This window comes from Aethina tumida, chromosome 5 (genome assembly GCF_024364675.1).
Source record: "Aethina tumida isolate Nest 87 chromosome 5, icAetTumi1.1, whole genome shotgun sequence".
Classification (NCBI taxonomy): domain Eukaryota; kingdom Metazoa; phylum Arthropoda; class Insecta; order Coleoptera; family Nitidulidae; genus Aethina; species Aethina tumida.
The window spans coordinates 22,900,709-22,920,988 of NC_065439.1; the positions used below are offsets into that span (position 1 = coordinate 22,900,709).

Consider the following 20,280-nt stretch of genomic DNA (forward strand, 5'->3'; position numbering starts at 1 on the left):
GAATTACTGCACGTTATTTTATTTATAGGCATGCCTCTTACATGAAGTTTCGTTAATTTTTTAATTGCAAATAAAGCCACTGTATTTAACGTTTTGTTTAGTCTAAAATACACAAAGAATTGAACAAGTTTTCTGAACACTGATGGCTTGACGCAAGCGTCTATAGGTTAGTTTGACAGTTATTAATTTAAATTTTTTTAAATATAACGTAAACATTTTTAACTTTTATTATATTTATACTTTTTATATTATATGTTTATATTTTATATTTACAAGAAATACGAAATCAATTCATTGATGAAAGGTTGGTTATATTAAACAACAGTTATGAACTTTTACAAAAGTTCTTTATTTACAAATTTGAAATGTGTTGTCAAAATTCCAGTGTAAACTAATTCAAACTCCAATTTGTCCGTTTTAGAATATGCCAAATGGAACCCAAAAACGAAAATGTAGACGCGGACACAAGTAGTGATAAAGTTCTGGACTATTATCGAAAATATTCCCAAAATAAAAATTTACCCAAATATTTTTCTGGCACGTCTGTTTCCTACATACCGGAAATCGTGCCCAAAGAACAAGATGCGCCTGAGACAAGTCAAGCAGATGATAAAGCAACAGAACAATGTGAAGTTGATGAACAAGACAAAAACATTTCCAGAGCAAGTAGTGCAATGTCTATGAAAAAATTAGAGTGGGACAATGGCGCTGACATTGGTTACAAAAACGCTCAGGAATCAGTTCACAGAAGTCACTCCTTGCCTGATATCAAAATAACTGACACAGACAACAGCAAAGAACTTCCAAATGTACAAGTCGTAGTAATCAATTATGATGATGAGAATGACTCAGATGTGCCTATACAAATTAATATTGAAAGTTCAAGTTCTGACACAACTCCTCAAGACAGCCCCAAACCTAGTGTCCAGTCCAGTTCTACATCACAATGTGGTAACAAGCCCAGCTATAATTCCAGCACTACTTCCAGTGAACCTGCCAATTTATCAAAACCAAATTCAGAGAGAAGCACATCAAGTGATCAAATTAAAGCTTTTGCTTCAGATTTGTCTTACTTAAAGGGTAAAATAGGTTTGCCTGATGCTCACTCAACACCAGTTTATCCTGATGAACCAAAGATTCAGCCAGAGATAAAACCCACACCAGCCAGACGAGATGTTACAAAGAAAAAAACAAGGAAATTAAGTGAACACATTGGAGAAGAGCAACAAGCAAATCCCAACCCACCCCCAAGTGACAAAACAGGTGTAACAAAAAAAGTGTTAGAGGACAGAGTTGTAAGTTTATCAATTACCAAGCCTATTGTTATTAATTGTGAATCAAAATCAAGCAAAATTCAACATAAGAAAGTGCAAGCTGTTACAAAGACTTTCACAACTGGTATACAAACTGATTCATTATCTAAACAAGGAAAGGTTATTTTGATTAGTAGTAGATCTGGGAGCCCTAAGAATCAAGATGTGATTGAATTAATTCAAAACAGTAGTGATAAAACTAAATCATCAAACATAACAGATTCTGAAGTAATAGTTTCCAATTGTGACAGTTTTGAATATCTTAAAGCAAACCAGAAACAATATACACAAGCTGTAGCTCAACCTCATGTAGATGCCAGTGTTTATATGACTCCAAAAATTTCAATGCCAAAAGAAAACATTGTGAAAGATGATAATAAACTAAAAAGACATGAAACAAAACCGGATCTCAGTAATTGCAAGGCAGAGACTGATTCCCACAGAGAATCATTACAAGAATGCCCTTTAGGTAAGGCAATTTCCGCCAGTATTGTAGACGTAAACCTTCAAAAAAACTTTGATTTGTTACAAAGACTTGTCAAGTCCAAGAAATATGATGCAGCCACCAAAAGACATTATGTTAAAAAAATAATGAACAAAATAATTGAGCTGAATTGCCTTGATGAAAGTGGCAGTACCAGTTCTGAACTGTTCAAACCCAAAAAGGGCGCCGAGCAAATTGTCCCACCCGCCCCAAAATTGCAGTCCAGCACGGAAAGTTCCGATCCGAAAGTGCAAAGAAGCAGTTTACAAAACAATGTTCCGTGGTTTCCTGCACAACCAAGTAAGGATTGTTTTTATTGTTGTTGCAAACTAAATTAAAATCACTTTTTCTCAGGCAAAAAACTGTCCCCCAGAAAAAAACATATGGAAATACGGACGTTCAATCAAGAAATACCTCCATGTTCAGCAAGCAGTGGCAAGGAAAAGAATTCGTCGTCAAAAGATGATTCCTGCAGCCAGCCAGAAATAATACCGATACATGAGCAGCGCAAAAAGCACAACCGTTTCACCTTAACCAACAATGAGCTGTACATCAATCACGATTCCCTAATTCCGGAAAACAGTCAAGGAGAGTCACCCTCAGACGTTGCCTTGAAAACGCCTCTGAGTGATTCAGGCGAAGTAGACGAAGGGAAATTGCAATCGTCGTCCGAAAAATTTTACAACAATTGGCGGGAGGACAAAACTACTTCCGAAAAACTGATGGAGCACAGATTACGACAGTCGAACGGCGATTATCTGAATACGTTCGCCAAAGTGGAGCGACAGAATCAATTAAGATGGATCAGCAATGAGATTTGCCATTTGAAGAAGCTTAAGTATTTATTAGAGGCGCCCAAGGATAAAACGGAGAAAATTTTACCAATTAAACAGACTCACGTGTATTCCTTGCAGAAAGCAAATGAACCTGGCAAAAGGAAATATGTTATTGAAACTGACTTCAGATCAGTAGGAATCGCTGACATTGATTTTGAACTTGATGGACAAGTTTATTCAGTTGAAAATGGCAATGGAGGAGATTCAAATGGAAACAGGCTTAGAGGTAATATTTTGATATTTTGTTGCTTTGTTTAATTTATGTCCACTTTCTGTTTGAAATATATGTATAAATAAAACAATATTTTTTATTATATCACGAAGTACAATTTTTCAGGTAATATTGAAGTAACATCCGATCGTAGCACGACAAATATCCGTGTGAGTACCCGCTGCAAAGTCTGCAAACAAAAATGCTGTTTGTGTGATAAACCTCGCTACAAAACTAAAGGTTGCGGTTCGTGCTCGTGCGTCAACTGCGGCAAATCTCCATGCGTCTGTATCGATCTCACCGGTCTCAAATCTCCTGATGAGGGCGTAAAATGGTCGGCTACTGCCCAGCCACCTTTTGGAGGGTCTGCTACTGCGCAACCTCAATTTGGGGGCTCACCTACTGCGCAGCCATCCTCTGCAATATCACCCAGTATGCAGGTAATTTATGGAGGTTCTTCTCAGCCACGTCTTCGAGCATCTTCCACTATGCATCCACATTTCGGAGGATCTGGTACTGTACAGCCATCATCTGGTGGATTGCCTAGTACGCAGGTACTTTTAGGGGAATCGGCTACAGCGCAGCCACCTTTTGGTGGATCTTCTACTGCACAGCCACCTTTTGAGGGATCAGCTACTTCACAAGCAAGTCTTGGAAAATCAGTTACTGCGCAGCCACTTTATGAAGGCTCGGCTACTGCGCAGCCCCCTTTCGGAAGATCGGCTACTACGCAGCCGTCTTTTGCAGGGCCATCATCGTCAAGTAAAATACGCACGTCGGATCAAAAGAATCTGGATCAGGATGAAATGTTGTGCGAGATGTGCGGGGAGTTTACTACTTGTGTCAACTGCAGCTGTGTCAATAGTGAGGAGTCGGTTGAAACCGACAATGGGTTAGGTATGTTAATTAACTACCAGTTTTATATATTATATTATATTAACTCATTCTTCTAATGAACTATTATTAATTTTTTTGAAGGATTCGCCAGTGCTGCAGAGGGATCGTCTCCAGCTTCACTGGATAGAATAGACAGATTAGTACAAGCATCGTCCGATGTCAGCTCAAAGAGAACGCAGACTGTTCCATATCGAAAGTATGATGATTCACGAACTGAATTTACCCAAACTGACGGAAAAATTCATGCACCCAGCAAAGTAATTGTTCAGTGTGCTTGTGTAAATTTAGATCTAACAAATGTATTTTAGGTCATGTGTACCCAGACCAGTGTACGTCAGTCGTCCACCGAATGGAAGAAAAAACTGGAATCAAAATCTGAAGTAAAGAGTGTAAACAATTTACTATATCCGATAGATTCCTATCCGGAAATGCTTGAAGCCAATTCCGATGACCGAGATGTGACGGCAAACACTGGCAACGGTAAAAATATTCGTTTAGTAGACATTCGAATTCACAGTTTAAATTTACAGACGTTTCTGACACACTAAAGACGTCGACATCATCAGCGTGTGCATGTTGCAAGCGCAACATCCACGAGCGTAACTTCACCAACAGACGAAGCTCCCTGTCGCTTTGCGCACAGTGTTTCAAGTATCATCCGTGCGGCTTTATGGCCGGCGAGGAGCACAGGTGCAGGTGTTTCTTCGCTGTGAAAACGGAGATGCTCAGACAGCTGGAGAAAACAATCGACGACATGACTTGGTGCAAGTGCAGAAAGCCGGACTCGAACGACTTTTCGGAGCACTGCAACTACTGTCAGAAAAAGCTGCGCAAAACGACGAAAACTAAAAACGGCATTGCGTACAGCGTACGGTTGGAGGACGGCACGCCTCCCAAAGAAAATCGAGACAGGTCACGGAGTACGGTTAATGCGAGGATGCAGGAGATCAAGATTAAGGCTGACGGCAGCCCCGCCTCAGAGAAAATAGTTAAGGACAGGGTGAACAAGAACAGGAAGGACGTTGAGGAAAGCGATGTCGCCACCGATGACACGAACGGTAGTAAAACTGCGTATTACACACTTCAGGTACGGAAGGTTTTCAGCTCGACTTAATTTTTGGTATAAAAATTTGTTTTATTAGGCGCGACGTGTTTCAGGAATACCTCCAGCTAAACCGCCCCGATTTTATTGACGCGGCCGATTCGAGACGTCAGGTTCTATTGAACAATCGGACCGAAAGGGAAAAACACACGGAGGAAATGAAGCTGCGATTCTTGACGGAGAATCGTATTCCAATAAGTGAGTTCACATCACATTGTCAATTGAGACGTTTGTTTAAAATTGTGATTTTAGAGAAAAACAGGTTGTTCACAGCGAAAGAGATGAAGGAAATTACCAAAAGACATTACCAAAAATTACCGGAAGTACAAAATAAATTGTCAAATCAAAGACGACAGCGACTGAATCTCGCCACTAGATTAATAACTGATACCTTTAACAAGGTAAAATTCACAACGTTTTAGTAACATCAAATGAGTTTAATTAACAATTTATTTAAATTTTAGAAGATTCAAAGAAATACCTTGAGGGGCAGGCGAGATTTTCCGTTGGACGTGAACATTGTTAACTTATTGTAAGTGAGCCAGATCTTCCGATTTACGATTAAATGATGTATCGTTTGTCTAATTGCGATTAATAGTTTTTGTAATTTACATATTTTTATATAAGAAAATTTTTTAATATTAATTTTAATAAATTTATAAAAAAAATCAATAAAATTATTATTATATATTGGATCGATTGATCTATACCTAAGTATACTCGTCTTAAAACGATTGTTTACGACATAAACATTTACAAGGACAAGTTATAATTGTTCACAATTGTGTCATTGGACAATTGAATCAGCTAGTTATAAATTTGTTTAAATACACGGAATGTATATAAAAATAGTTGAGTGAAAATAAAACAGTTCGTGGATTTAATTTGGATAGGTCAAGTTTAAATATTAATTAAAATTTATTTATTATTATATAACGGTAAGATTTCTAACAAATGGAATTATATAAGAATATAAATTTACATTATTACAATATAATAATAATAATAATATAACACAAAACAAAACTAATATATTAATTCATATTATTTAATATTTAATAACAAAGAAACACACATTTTTATTATTTTTTATTTAAAAATTAATTTTTTGAATATTTTGAGAAATCAATATTTTAATAATATATTATGATTTAATTTGGATAGGACAAGTTAAAATAGATATAAAAAAATGTTATTCAAATTTATTTATTATTATATAATAGTAAAGATTTCGGTTTTATCTGTGCTGGAAATATTGCTAAAGAGTAACAAAAAATATTTCAATTTTTAATTTTATTAGAATATAAATTAATTATTACAATATAAAATACAAAATAACATAATAACAAAATTAAAATATTAATAAAATTATTTAATATTAATAAAGAAGCACAAACAGTTTTATTATTTTTTATTTAAAAATTAACTTACATTTTTGCATATCTTGAGAAATCAAATATTTGAATAATACATTATGATGCGTTGACATATCTGTTCCCATTGATAAGCACTTGAGCAGCAGGAGGTCTTAAGTACTCCTGCGGCACTAGTACTTAGTAACAGGGCAGTTTAAAATCCTGAAAATCATAAATAAAAATAACAAAATTTATATAAATAATTAAATTAACAATATAATTCAGTAGTTAATCAATGATTATTGAGAATTGTTTACAATAAATTAATAAAACTAGAAAAATAACATAATAACAAAATTAGAACCAAATTATTTATGATGAAAGCAGTGTTCATAATTATTCAATAAAATTGTATAACGTGTATAATTTAGGAGGGGGGAACGACCAGTCATCAGAGTTGCCTCTCAATCGAAATTCCCGATTCCCAACACACCAATCCATCTATTTTTAGTGCTCCAGAATGACTCAATTTGGCAAAATCTAAACAACAATTGACAATAAACGATTTAAATTTCGCTTATTAATAAATTGTGAGAATCCAGTGTGCACATATCTTACCTCCCAATTCCCGAAGTCCGGCGCTAATAAATGTGTACCTTTGGTTGAACTTGTCCCAGTAATTCAAGCATTTCTCATTCGGTAGCGGTTCGTGAGAGGTTAAGTGAATCGACCCTATCTAATTAAGCGTCTGCCGAGTTTTAATTGGGTTCGCGTTTAGTGTTAAAATATGCCAACGACGAATGACCAATAAAAATTCTTACGAAAAACCAATTTTTTCTCTTAATTAATTAATATACGCAACGACAAATTAAAATAATACATTTTTGTGGCCTCTCGATTGATGATTTTGATTTCTGAGGCTTGTGAGTCAGAAATCGTTAATCACAATGCTATCATTTAGAATATATTACGATAACATTGACAATAATACTGGTCGTAAAATATTGCATAATATTATTAATACTATCTGCTGATTTAAGAACAAATCATCAAATGGAAATTTAAATCTCATCGTTGTGAATTATTTTTACTGCTTAATCTTATTTATAAATATTTTTTAAAGTTTATAACTTACATATTGCACACTGTTGATGGGAATTGATTCACAAATAAAGCACAACAACAAACACGCTTTGTCCCAACATTTCATAATTGAAACTTTAAGGAATTGGTCCGAAGTGCACCATCTGCTTCTGATTCACAGTCACAGTCTCATCTGTTAACTACTCTTTAATCGTGCATACTCTCGACATCAAAAAGTTAAAACCAAATTAACTAATTAACAACTGGGGGGAGGGGGTTATTATAAATTACAACTATGGGGGTTAACACCCTAATGACACGTATCACGTCATACGGGCATTTCGGAAAAAAGGAAACACCAGATGAGGGTCCAGTTATGGGCGTGATGTGAATTTAGATCATTACAAGTAGTAAATTGATATTTTTGAATAAATTTGTGACAAGATAAGTGCATATGTACTATGTAATATTAATAATTTGTATTTAAAAATGCCCTTATCACATGCAAAATATTTATATTTAAAATTGACCGTTATAAGAGATAAAATGAAAAAATCTAATATCTGTTTAATATTATAAGCATTAATAATTACAAGAGATTAATAAAATATTAACCACTATTTATATTTATCATTTTAATCTAAGTCCAAATTGTTGTATATAATTTAGTTTGAAGTTATATTCTACATTTAATATTTTATCAACATAATTATTAATTCTATATATAAACACTTCAAGTCAATAATTTGTTTAAATTAAATTCTGTGGCATTTTTAAAGTTACCATGAAGATAAAATTATAATTAGTACAACATTAATAAACTAGTACATACTAGCTAAGTGTTAGCTGTTTTTTTTGTAAATGGGTCCCTTTCATTCAATCTGAAATAGAATTACATAAAACAATAACCTTCACTTTTACATACCACAATAAAGCTGGGAAAACCCTTCAGTTTTTGGTTAATCCAAGTTTCCACTGGTCGGAACATTTTACCTATCTCACTTCGATACACGATAATGCACAACTAACGTTAAAGAAAATATTCTTGGGTCCTCGTAATCAAAGTGGGGGTCGTAGGTCACCGATAACTCCCAACATCTACAAAAGATATTCATGTCACAGTTCGACTCAACAGACTTTTTATCTGGAAATTTTATTTTAAATTTGACAATTAAGTTATTTTTACCGCGATAACGAAGCCGGTGGGGATGGTGTTGTTGTTCGAATTTCAAATTGAATGGCTTCGGACGGACGATGTTTCGATTGGTCCCCTCGTTGGAGGAACGTCATTATGTGTTGATAAGGAACAAACCCTAATACAACTTGGCAAACCGCATCGAATTTATCTTTGTTAATGCATTCTTAAATGTTTGCGAAATGAATGGTTGTTTTGAAGGTAATTTGATATTAGAACGAAATGTTTGCTTGTTGTTATCGGAGTTGGGTACTCATCGATTTGGTGGTTCGTTAGATTATTTAATATACGACAATAATAATTTATTCGTTACTAAATTTTTAAATAAAATTGCTTTATTATAATTAAAGAAACTCACCGCAAACTTCATAGAAACACTTCAAACAAGAATTTAAAGTTTGTTTTCAGTTAAGGCCCTTTAATAAAAGGCGTATCATTCAAAGTGTTTTAGAAAAAACGTCCACATAAGTTTTTCCTCAAACACAAGCAACAATAGTCTGGTTTACAGCTCGTCAGAAGCACAACAGGATATTATTCATTGGTCTGCGGTCAGATAACGCGAAAGTGTTGAAGAATGTAATATGACAATTTCACACTCAATCCAATAATTTCGCAAAGAAAACCACCTCACACATTTCGAAAACGTTAGAGACGCAAAAATATTGAATGCAGAAGTCACGTGACGTTAATTTTCAAATGTTTAATCTTTCAAGCGATGCAACAATACCTGTTCGTTCCCGCATGAGTTAAATCATCCAGTTAGGCGTGTGTAAGCCGGTTTTGATTTTCGGATGGGACGATACGTAAAATGACACATACGCACTGCACGCGAGATCACAGAGAACTGTCGGTTAATAAGGATCAATTGGGCTTATATGTGAAGCCCACATCCCTGTGTTAATTTAAGTTAAATTAAGAGATTATTTCCTTTGTGCAAGTTATTATTCTATTGTTGGCTGCATTTGTGTGGCTCGACACCACTACACCAATAACGCTGCCATTTACTATATATAAGAAATCACCTCTGCTTATATAACTTTTGCAAACTTATAAATAAATAAATTGTCCGGTTTAATTCTATGATTGCGATGGCCGGTTAACTAGCTTCTATCTAGCCGGCGATGACGAGATGTAACATTTTGTTTAGTAGCGTCGCTAGTTCTTCAGTTTTGTTGATTGGCCTTTGGCGGGGGTACCAGACCATTTGTCATCATCATGTAAATCATGACGTGTGGGCCCTTGAATTTTAGCATTTTTGGCAATTAATAATTTAATCATCAGTAGACAACTTCATAATTACTATTTAAAATTTATCTGAGTAGATTCAGACTGTTGGATGAGATTTGAAACAATAAATTTATTATTATATATAAATAATTTATATAAATGTGTTCATCTAACTAGTGTAAACTTATTTAAGCCAGGGTTAATATGTATTTATGCTTAAAACCATTTATTGGAATCTTGTATTATTTATATTATTAGAATTAAGTTGATTTACCTTCATGCGTTGGAAATCATCTTTAATAATCATTAATTGACAAATTAGCGACCATAAAACTCATGAAACACTGGCAATCAATTGAATTTTAAAGAATTAGTAATATATTGAATTACTTTTAAATAAAATTGTTACCATCCATTAAACTCAAAATAGAGCATAAAAACAGAAGCTAAAGAGGATTAACTCAAAAAAGTCTTTAACTGGTCAAGCAAAAGATTATTCAATATTCCCATCGTGCCTCGAGAGAATACTTAACGTCCACACTAATCAAAGAATTAAATTGGACAATTTAGTTATTTATAAGTTTGCAAATGTTATATAAGACAAATCATCCACTTTAAGTACAAGTAAAACTGAAATATTTATATTACACAATTATATATATATATGTCAATACTTCTAAAATATTTTTTAATAATAATAATAGTCTTGAGTAAAATTATAGTTAGTTATTTATTTGGGTGCATTCTAATGTTGTTGTCGTCTAAGAAAATTAACAAGTTTGTCGTATTTTAAAGTTCAGTAACTGAGCCACGTCGTCCCACAAAATTTATTTAGAGATGAGATCCATATCTAAAAAATTCACCGTTTAAAGTTGTGGGGTGTCAGATTGGTCGGTTTTAATTCGACTTCCTCATTTGTGCCGTTTCCTGTGCGTCTTATTAAAGATCCCGCATTTCTAGGCGTTGTTCTTTTTCTTTATACGTTTACACAGAATCGGTCTCATACGTGCGCCCGTCACATCAATGGTTGGACAACTTAACATAATTCAATTAAGCCAAGTTAATGCGCTGCCCAGTTGAATGCGGTGAGCCAAGAATGAACGGCAATGAATGAACAAACAACGGTCTCTGACACGTAACAATGAAAGAATCACAGTCCCACGGGCAGACATCAGACTTGTGTCTCTCGGGTATACACGCACACACGTTTTCTAAATTGATCGTGGATACGGGTCCACACAAAATAAACACAATATTGGAAATCAGTATTATACATACATTTCATAAATATTTGATTGTTACATGTATTTGCACCATTGTTATTGATTAGGAATTATATTAAATTATTTTATTCATAACTAAAACAATAGTTTAATGGGTTATAGTACATTACAATAAAACAAGCTTTATGGTTAAAACATTTATTATTACAATAAGCAATAAAAAATTACAGCTAATAAATAAATAAATCTGTCTATATCACATTAATTTAAAAAAACTACCCCCTTTCACAAATAATGTCAACAACACTTGGTTCCATTAATACTGGCTCTAGACATCTGTGAACTGCTGAACCCAATATTTCATCCAATAGGAAATGAACCAAGCTGAAAAATGAGTAATTAAACTGGTGTCAACAATTTACAATAATTTCATTTACTTTTCATCAGAAACAAATCGCCATAAATATAATTGAAGGTAATGCGTGTCCACTTGTATCTGTTGCAACCCATATTTACTAAACGTCTTCAGTCTCACGCATTCCATGAACGTTTTCAGACTTATTTTTATTATTCCCGTTAAAATCGACACCTTATCGAAATCAACGGTGGAGAAAATCTCAATTCTTTCGCTAAATAATTTGTGCATATTTGAAACCAAAGTGGAATCCAAATGACTGGGTGTATAACTCGACCAGTTGGATCTGAATTGGTGTCTGGATACTGAAATACTAAATAAAAAATGTTTTTAAATTGGTTTTGGTTGTTTTTATTTCTGTACCTGTGAGTTTTTCTACTGGAATCACTGCTGTGTTCTGTAGTAGTTCCTTGATCATCATATAACAGAGCAACAGTGGCATCAATTGCAGAAATGTCTTCCACAACTCTTTTCATAACTGCCCTAACAGTCCTTGGTTCAATTGTGTGTAACCAATCTCTAGTCTCAACACTTTTTCTTAACATCTAAAAAAATTAGATTAATTAATTAAATTGTTAGACATAAAATGTGTTATGAACTACTTGTGAACAATTTAAACCCTGCAATCTGACGTAATAATTTAATAGTTCTTGGGCTGACAACTGCATGGTTTTATTAATTTCAGCCTCAGTAGTTAAGGTGAGAGCTTGCTTCTGATTTATTTGGAATAATTCGTCGGTTTGACCTAACTGTAATTAATACATTTTATACAATGTATTACATGACAATTTAAAAGTTTTACCAAGAAGTGCACACTTCCATTTCCAAAATCAAGACACAGTTTAGATAATAGTAGTATTAAAGTTGGGGGAGATTTAGAGTCTATTGTGCCTGGTGAGCAGAAGCCTCTCGCCGTGGCGGTCAAATGGTGCATAAAACACACTATCAAACCCTCTCTAACATTGTCCACACAAAAACTGTCTCTAAATTGAGGTTTTTGTGCAAATGTCAGCTCTGGTTGCAAAAAGACTACAAGGTCCTGCAACACCCCTTTAATTTTTTCAACTATGGTGAGTATCAGCGACGTTAAAATGTCGTTCAAGTTCTTTGATGAATCATCTTGACTTATAAGTTTTGGAGTACTTAAGTTTTGTCGAAATTTAGTTAAAATATCGGCGAATTGCATTTTTAAAATCTGTAAATGGGCTTTGCATTGTTTACGTCCTGCATTGATAACTATATCTGTAGCAGTTCTGAAACGAATTATATTAAATAAATTAATAAAACGTTGAAATTTTTAGTGATTGCACTTACGACGTAAAATCGATGTCTTTGCAAAGCTTGTTACTTTCTATTCTTCTATAGAAACGATCTAGTGCTTGGACTAGAACACTAGTATCTCCTACATCCTGTTCTGAATCCACTTTACTTTGTACCAATTCAAAGTATTTTTGCATATTTTGTTTTACAAATGTGTTTAATTCAATTGCTCCAAAATTTTCAAAGATTTCACTGCATAATTCACAATAAATTAATAGAAATGATGTACATAATTTTATATTACCTATTGACGACGTTTTCTGAGTTTACACTTCTATTTAAAAACATGTCATGAAAAGAGGCAACAACTAAGCAAAGATCACTTAAGAATCCTGTGCAACCTAAATCAACAAATTCAATTATATCTCTCTGTTCACTCTGATCTTTAAGCATGACCAACTGCACACTGAGTCTTTTCTCAGCACAGGTAAGAAATTCAGAACACAATTCTTTTGCTGGTTCATCCAGCTGCAGGAGAAGATCTACAGATTCTGCCAATTCCCTGGCGGTGGCCTGTGGGTTGGAGAATTGTTTTCTCAATTCAACTTTCAATTCAGTCAAAATTGATTCACAATCTGTTTTAATCCCCTGAAGTGAAGGTAAGTCACCATATTGTTGTAATACTCTTTGGGCATGTAGATAATCTTGGGTGGCCTAAAACAATACTCTGTAATGAAAAGTTGAATGTTAATTTGTATATTGTACTTGTATGTAATTTTTCTCCTCCATTCTACTTTTTAATGTGGCTGGAAGTTTAAATAAAAACTGTAGCCTTTGTAACAGTGAGTGTACACCTGATAATTTTGATATCTTCTCCCTACTGTCATGTAAAGTTGAGTTAATTTGATCTGAAAATGATGTTATGGAAGCCATATTAGAGGCTAGCAAATCCATTTCAGTCTCCATTTTCTTAAAATCATTTTTCATCTAAAATTATAATTAGTTAGCTGGATATTGGTATATGTTCAGCTTTAGAACCTTTTTAATTGTGTCAGTGGCTGATATAAACTTGTTGTAATTTTCATAGACCAAAGTTTGCATGTCAGAATGTAAGGTTTGGGTGTCTTTTACAATTTCACTTTCATGGTCCATTATCTGTTTCAAATTATATTCCTAAAATTGAAATTTTAAGTCAAATTGTTTAAAACTTTGACCAGCATTATACCTTAAATAGCTTTTCCAGATACATGTTGGAATTAAAATTGGACCCGTTTATGTCCAAGGGATTACCTTTTTTCTCAGCCATTTCAAAATATTTATTTTTACCCTGTACGCTTCCAAAAAATATTGTTTGTTATTAAAATTTTTGACGTTTATATTTTTATAAGGTTAAGTGAGTTGTCAATTTTGAAGTGTGCCATCTGACGTACAATATTTCGTTATTGTAATCTTAGTAAATATTTCTATATTTTAAGCGGTGTTTTGTTACGGTGTAGATGGCGCCAAAACCACTTAGCTTTTCTGTGTACGAAAAGAGGTTGTGTTTGTTAAACGGTGTTGATTTTTTTGAAATACCGCAAGTAAATAAAAATGTATGACCAGGAAGAGGGTGAGTAACCTTATTTAATCATGTCAGCAATTTAATTGCTGAATAATTTGTACCTTTTTAGAACAATATGAAGAGGACGATTCCGAGGAAATTAGTTCAGAACTATGGCAAGAAGCTTGCTGGATCGTTATTAACGCATATTTCGACGAAAAAGGCCTTGTACGGCAACAACTTGACAGTTTTGATGAATTCATTCAGATGTCTGTACAGAGAATTGTGGAGGATTCACCTCAGATTGATTTAGTGGCAGAGGCACAGCACACTTCTGGAGAATTAGAGAACCCACCCAGATATTTGTTAAAGTTTGAACAGATTTATTTATCCAAACCAACCCATTGGGAAAAAGATGGTGCACCCTCACCTATGATGCCTAATGAAGCAAGATTGCGTAATCTCACATATTCAGCTCCTTTGTATGTTGATATCACCAAGACAATTGTAAAAGAAAATGAAGACCCAATTGAGACACAACATCAAAAAACGTTTATTGGGAAAATTCCCATTATGTTAAGGTCTACTTATTGTTTACTCAGTGGTCTAACAGATCGTGATTTAACAGAATTGAATGAGTGCCCTTTGGATCCAGGGGGCTATTTTATTATTAACGGATCAGAGAAAGTACTTATTGCCCAGGAAAAAATGGCAACTAACACTGTATATGTATTCTCAATGAAAGATGGAAAGTATGCATACAAGTCTGAAATTCGATCATGTCTGGAACACAGTTCCAGACCCACATCCACCCTGTGGGTAAATATGATGGCTAGAGGTGGTCAGGCTGTGAAGAAAGCTGCAATTGGTCAAAGAATCATTGCTATTTTACCATATATTAAACAAGAAATCCCTATTATGATTGTATTCAGAGCTTTGGGTTTTGTGGCTGATCGTGATATTCTAGAACATATCATTTATGACTTTGATGATCCAGAGATGATGGAAATGGTCAAGCCCTCACTAGATGAGGCTTTTGTTATCCAAGAACAGGGTGTAGCTTTGAACTTTATTGGTTCAAGAGGTGCTAGGCCTGGTGTTACCAGAGAAAAGAGAGTGAAATATGCCAGAGAAATTTTACAGAAGGAAATGTTGCCACATGTCGGCGTTTCTGATTTTTGTGAAACAAAGAAAGCTTATTTCTTGGGGTAAGTGATTAAATCGTTATTTAAAAATATTAACAGGTGGCCATGATTCATATTTTGTATTGAAAAAATAATGTAAATAATTTTTCAGCTACATGGTACACAGGTTACTTCTCGCCGCCCTAGGTCGTCGAGAACTGGACGACAGAGATCACTACGGCAACAAACGTCTGGATTTAGCTGGTCCATTATTGGCTTTTCTATTCAGAGGGTAAAAATATAAATAATCAGACTTTAACTTTCTTATTAATAACAATTAATTACAGATTGTTCAAAAATTTGATGAAAGAAGTCCGTATCTACGCTCAAAAGTTCATCGATCGTGGAAAAGATTTCAATCTAGACCTGGCCATCAAAACGAAGCTGATCACAGACGGCCTGCGTTACTCTTTGGCCACTGGAAACTGGGGCGACCAGAAGAAGGCTCATCAAGCCAGAGCTGGAGTGTCTCAAGTATTGAACAGATTGACATTCGCCTCAACTTTGTCTCATTTGAGGCGTGTAAACTCCCCGATTGGTCGTGACGGCAAACTGGCCAAACCCCGTCAATTGCACAACACCCTGTGGGGTATGATTTGCCCGGCCGAAACACCAGAAGGTGCCGCCGTAGGTCTGGTAAAGAACCTTGCTCTTATGGCCTACATTTCGGTCGGATCCCAGCCATCGCCTATATTGGAGTTCTTGGAGGAGTGGTCCATGGAAAATCTGGAAGAAATTGCCCCCTCCGCAATCGCTAACGCTACAAAGATTTTCGTCAATGGATGCTGGGTTAGTTTGGTTTAAAGTTCAAATTGAATGAAGGCTGACAAAACTTTTTTTTATAGGTCGGAATCCACAGAGATCCAGAACAGTTGACGGCCACTCTAAGAAAATTGCGTCGTCAGATGGACATCATTGTGTCAGAAGTATCTATGATTCGAGACATCCGTGATAGAGAAATCAGAATTTATACAGACGCAGGTCGTATTTGCAGACCTTTGCTCATTGTTGAAAATGGTGGTTTGCTGTTGAAAAAAGAACACATAGATATGTTAAAGGAAAGAGAATACAATAACTATGGGTGGCAAGTATTGGTAGCGTCCGGAGTCGTCGAGTACATCGACACCCTGGAAGAAGAGACTGTGATGATCGCCATGTCTCCCGATGATTTGAGGCAGGAGAAAGAGTACGCATACTGTACCACATACACTCATTGCGAAATTCATCCCGCCATGATTTTGGGCGTGTGCGCCTCTATCATTCCATTCCCCGACCACAACCAAAGTCCCAGGAACACTTATCAAGTATGTTTCTTCACTTTGAAACATAATAGAATTTTACTGATTGGTACTGATTTCAGAGTGCTATGGGTAAGCAAGCTATGGGAGTGTACATTACGAACTTCCACGTGCGGATGGACACCCTGGCCCACGTGTTGTATTACCCCCACAAACCCCTGGTCACAACCAGATCCATGGAGTACTTGCGGTTCAGAGAGTTGCCTGCGGGCATTAACAGTATTGTAGCTATTGCCTGTTACACAGGGTACAACCAAGAAGATTCAGTCATCTTGAACGCCTCCGCTGTCGAGCGAGGCTTCTTCAGATCCGTGTTTTACCGTTCCTACAAAGATGCTGAGTCCAAACGTATTGGTGACCAGGAGGAGCAGTTTGAGAAGCCAACAAGACAGACATGTCAAGGCATGAGAAACGCGCTTTATGACAAATTGGACGACGATGGTATTATCTCGCCAGGTATTCGTGTATCAGGTGATGATGTGGTTATTGGAAAGACCATGACTCTGCCTGAGAACGATGATGAGGTAATAATTTTATTATTACGCAAGTCTTACATTCTGATTCATTTTTTTTTGTCTTTAGTTGGATGGTACAACAAAGAAATTCACAAAACGTGACGCATCTACGTTCTTGCGTAACAGTGAAACTGGCGTCGTTGATCAGGTAATGTTGACGCTGAATTCAGAAGGCTACAAGTTCTGCAAGATCCGTGTAAGATCAGTAAGAATACCACAAATTGGTGACAAATTCGCTTCTCGTCACGGACAAAAGGGTACATGTGGAATTCAATACAGACAAGAGGTATAATCCATAAGAAATACAATTACAGTCCATTAAGTAACAATAACTTCTTTACAGGATATGATTTTCTCATGCGAAGGCATCACCCCCGACATTATCATTAACCCCCACGCTATCCCATCTCGTATGACAATCGGTCACTTGATCGAGTGCATCCAAGGGAAAGTATCTTCGAACAAGGGCGAAATCGGTGACGCCACACCCTTTAACGACGCTGTAAACGTACAGAAAATCTCAACACTTTTACAAGAATACGGCTATCAACTGAGAGGCAACGAAGTAATGTACAACGGTCATACAGGCAGGAAATTGAACGCCCAAATTTTCTTGGGACCCACCTATTACCAGCGTTTGAAGCACATGGTGGACGACAAAATCCACTCTAGGGCCCGTGGCCCGGTGCAAATTCTCGTAAGACAACCTATGGAAGGTCGTGCCAGAGATGGAGGTCTTCGTTTTGGTGAGATGGAACGTGATTGTCAAATATCACACGGAGCCGCTCAATTTTTAAGAGAAAGGCTGTTCGAAGTTTCCGACCCGTATAGGATACACGTGTGTAATTTCTGCGGTTTAATTGCGATAGCCAATTTAAGGAACAATACATTCGAATGTAAGGGATGCAAGAACAAGACGCAAATATCGCAGGTCAAGTTGCCGTATGCGGCGAAATTGCTCTTCCAAGAGCTAATGTCCATGAACATCGCACCCAGGTTGATGGTTTTGTAAGTGGTGTTGTCAAGAGGAGGCTATTTTTTCATAGTTTTATGTAATGAAATAAAATTATTAATAAAGTTTTTATGAGAATTGGTAGTCATTTACTAAACCTTTATGTTTATTTGAGTAATAACTCAAATTATTATTACTGTGTATTCTTGCTTCACAATTTCTTTGCTTATGTAAATAAATAAAATAATAGGAATTAATTCACGGTTGATTAGTTTATTTTAAATAAATTATTTGGCAAAGGATGAAGATAATAAAAAAAATTGGTTTACATAATTTTATTGGAACAATTAATTAAAAAATAAGTAAGTCATCAACAAAAACGTGAAAATAAAACACAACATAATATAAAATTAATGATTTTATTTTGCGTGTCCCTTGGTGGTGTTCGGGACACGCGACACGTTTTCCAATCTGAATACACATTATACACTTTTATAAGACGTTTGAGTTCAAGTGGAATCTTTGTTCACTCATAGTGGCTGTATGAACCACGAACGATTATAATGATGAATAAAGTTGCAGTTTGGATGGATTATGACCCGTGAGTCATAAGACTAGATGAGATTTGAATGAGATGATATTCATTTATTGATGAGGGTGTCGTCGGGTGTTTAGGCGGCTTCACCTTCACCTTCACCTTCTTCTTGGGCGGCGGTGAGGAGGGTGATCAAGGCTTGGGTGTCGATCCTGCCGTTGTCATCAATTTCCATGGCGTCGAAGGCATCATCGACTTCTTTGGCGGTGAACTTGTCTCCCCAGGTCATCAGAGCATGTCTGAACCTATTAAAATCATTCATATAATTAAATACAATCCAAACTATTAGACTGATTGATAGACTTACCTTTCACTGTCAATGGTACCACCCTCGTCAAAGGACCTGAAAGCAGCGATGACGACCTCATCATCATCAGTACCGCCGGAGTCAGCCATGCGGGTACCGAAGAGACCCAAGAGTTGGGTGAAGTTGATTGGTCCAGGGGCTTCGTTGAGCATCTCATCGAGTTCTTTCTCGTTGGAGAGCTTGCCAACGGCATCGAAGGTGGCCCTAAGATCGGGTTTGGAAATGATGCCGTCTTTGTCGTGGTCCATAAGTTGGAAACCTTCCTTGAACTCAGCTACTTGAGCCTGGGAGAACATGGAGAAGACATTGGAGCCAGAACGCTTAGCCCTCTTGGAGGAGCTTTTGCTGGAGCTTCTGGTCTCGGCGGCTGGAGCGGCAGCTGGGGCATCGCCAGACTCTTCCTTCTTCTTCTTCTTAACCTTCTTTTCTTTATCCGCCTAACAATAAATTTAAATTAATTATTCACATAAACATTCATTCATTTCATTAATTAAGTTTTTTCTAAGTCGTTACTATTAACTATTTTACTATTGCAACATAATTGTGATGATATGGGTTGGGGAAACAAAGTTAAAGCATAATTCAAAAATAGTAATAGGTCAACGATGTATTTTTGGTGCCCTGCCAAAAAAAGATGTGTACCGGCCGACTTATATAAATAGATTCTGGTAATCATGTTACACTGAACTGCTTAAAATAGATTGCTAAAATATATAACTCAAATACATTAATTTTCTATTTTGTTTATTTATCACTATTTTTGTTGTTAATCCAAGGATTAAAATTTATGGACAACCACACTTAAATATTGAAATTAAATTTATTTATTCACAAGTCCTATTGCACTAAAAATAAAACGAAACAATTACTCTTAAATGGAATAATATTTTCACATGTTATCACATCGTATCACTATCACCACACTTTACACATGTTTTATCAACATTTTAACTACATAGCCCCCAAAGTAAGTGTACGATACTCACCATTTTGTCGTATGATGTTCAAATCTCCAATAAACACCCTCGACTGATTTTTGTTGAGCGCCTGACGCTCTTATATAAGTTCGGCGTCGTCTCTGGACCGACGCTCAGCGCCGCTGGCCTTTGTGCACACCTTAAATGGCGTCTACCTAGAATAGAAAATCGGACTTCTCTTGCCGATACTGAAATACTATAGTGGAACTCTGATAATCAGGCCGCACGTTGAACTTCATGAAAAATTAAATAATAAAATACCTTACATTAAAATTTGTCGTATACATTTAATTTCAAACTGGTAATAAATA

General features: G+C 35.7%; 4 protein-coding genes across 6 annotated transcripts; 2 read left to right on the top strand and 2 right to left on the bottom strand.

Moving 5' to 3' along the window:
- Positions 1–220: 220 nt before the first annotated feature.
- Positions 221–5,543, top strand: LOC109594453 (uncharacterized). 3 transcript variants are annotated; one of them, XM_049967731.1, is made up of 10 exons: positions 221–304; positions 422–2,097; positions 2,152–2,859; positions 2,971–3,741; positions 3,823–3,998; positions 4,050–4,221; positions 4,272–4,828; positions 4,900–5,041; positions 5,096–5,244; positions 5,308–5,543. In XM_049967731.1, exons 2-10 carry the CDS (start codon positions 432–434, stop codon positions 5,377–5,379), a joined length of 4,413 nt encoding a protein of 1,470 aa, XP_049823688.1. In that variant the 5' UTR covers positions 221–304; positions 422–431; the 3' UTR covers positions 5,380–5,543. The 3 variants fall into 3 exon arrangements, 2 of the variants coding, with proteins under 2 accessions (XP_049823688.1, XP_049823687.1); XM_049967730.1 differs by lacking the exon at positions 221–304 and having other exon boundaries at positions 374–2,097; XR_007548143.1 differs by lacking the exons at positions 221–304; positions 5,308–5,543 and having other exon boundaries at positions 374–2,097; positions 4,884–5,041; positions 5,096–5,236.
- Positions 5,544–11,108: 5,565 nt separating this feature from the next.
- On the bottom strand, positions 11,109–14,030 carry LOC109594484 (vacuolar protein sorting-associated protein 51 homolog). The gene is made up of 10 exons (XM_020009706.2): positions 13,827–14,030; positions 13,640–13,774; positions 13,367–13,588; positions 12,906–13,315; positions 12,656–12,853; positions 12,144–12,594; positions 11,944–12,090; positions 11,705–11,886; positions 11,364–11,654; positions 11,109–11,310 (listed from the first exon to the last, which is right to left on the bottom strand). Exons 1-10 carry the CDS (start codon positions 13,905–13,907, stop codon positions 11,202–11,204), a joined length of 2,226 nt encoding a protein of 741 aa, XP_019865265.1. The 5' UTR covers positions 13,908–14,030; the 3' UTR covers positions 11,109–11,201.
- Positions 14,031–14,117: 87 nt separating this feature from the next.
- Positions 14,118–18,228, top strand: LOC109594514 (DNA-directed RNA polymerase II subunit RPB2). Its single transcript, XM_020009735.2, has 8 exons — positions 14,118–14,210; positions 14,272–15,349; positions 15,438–15,557; positions 15,613–16,114; positions 16,171–16,629; positions 16,686–17,147; positions 17,206–17,424; positions 17,482–18,228. The coding sequence occupies exons 1-8, from the start codon at positions 14,192–14,194 to the stop codon at positions 18,148–18,150; spliced, it is 3,528 nt and encodes a 1,175-aa protein (XP_019865294.1). The 5' UTR covers positions 14,118–14,191; the 3' UTR covers positions 18,151–18,228.
- A 267-nt stretch (positions 18,229–18,495) lies between these two features.
- Positions 18,496–20,136, bottom strand: LOC109594469 (myosin regulatory light chain 2). The gene is made up of 3 exons (XM_020009688.2): positions 19,979–20,136; positions 18,993–19,429; positions 18,496–18,930 (listed from the first exon to the last, which is right to left on the bottom strand). The coding sequence occupies exons 1-3, from the start codon at positions 19,979–19,981 to the stop codon at positions 18,762–18,764; spliced, it is 609 nt and encodes a 202-aa protein (XP_019865247.1). The 5' UTR covers positions 19,982–20,136; the 3' UTR covers positions 18,496–18,761.
- Positions 20,137–20,280: the final 144 nt, after the last annotated feature.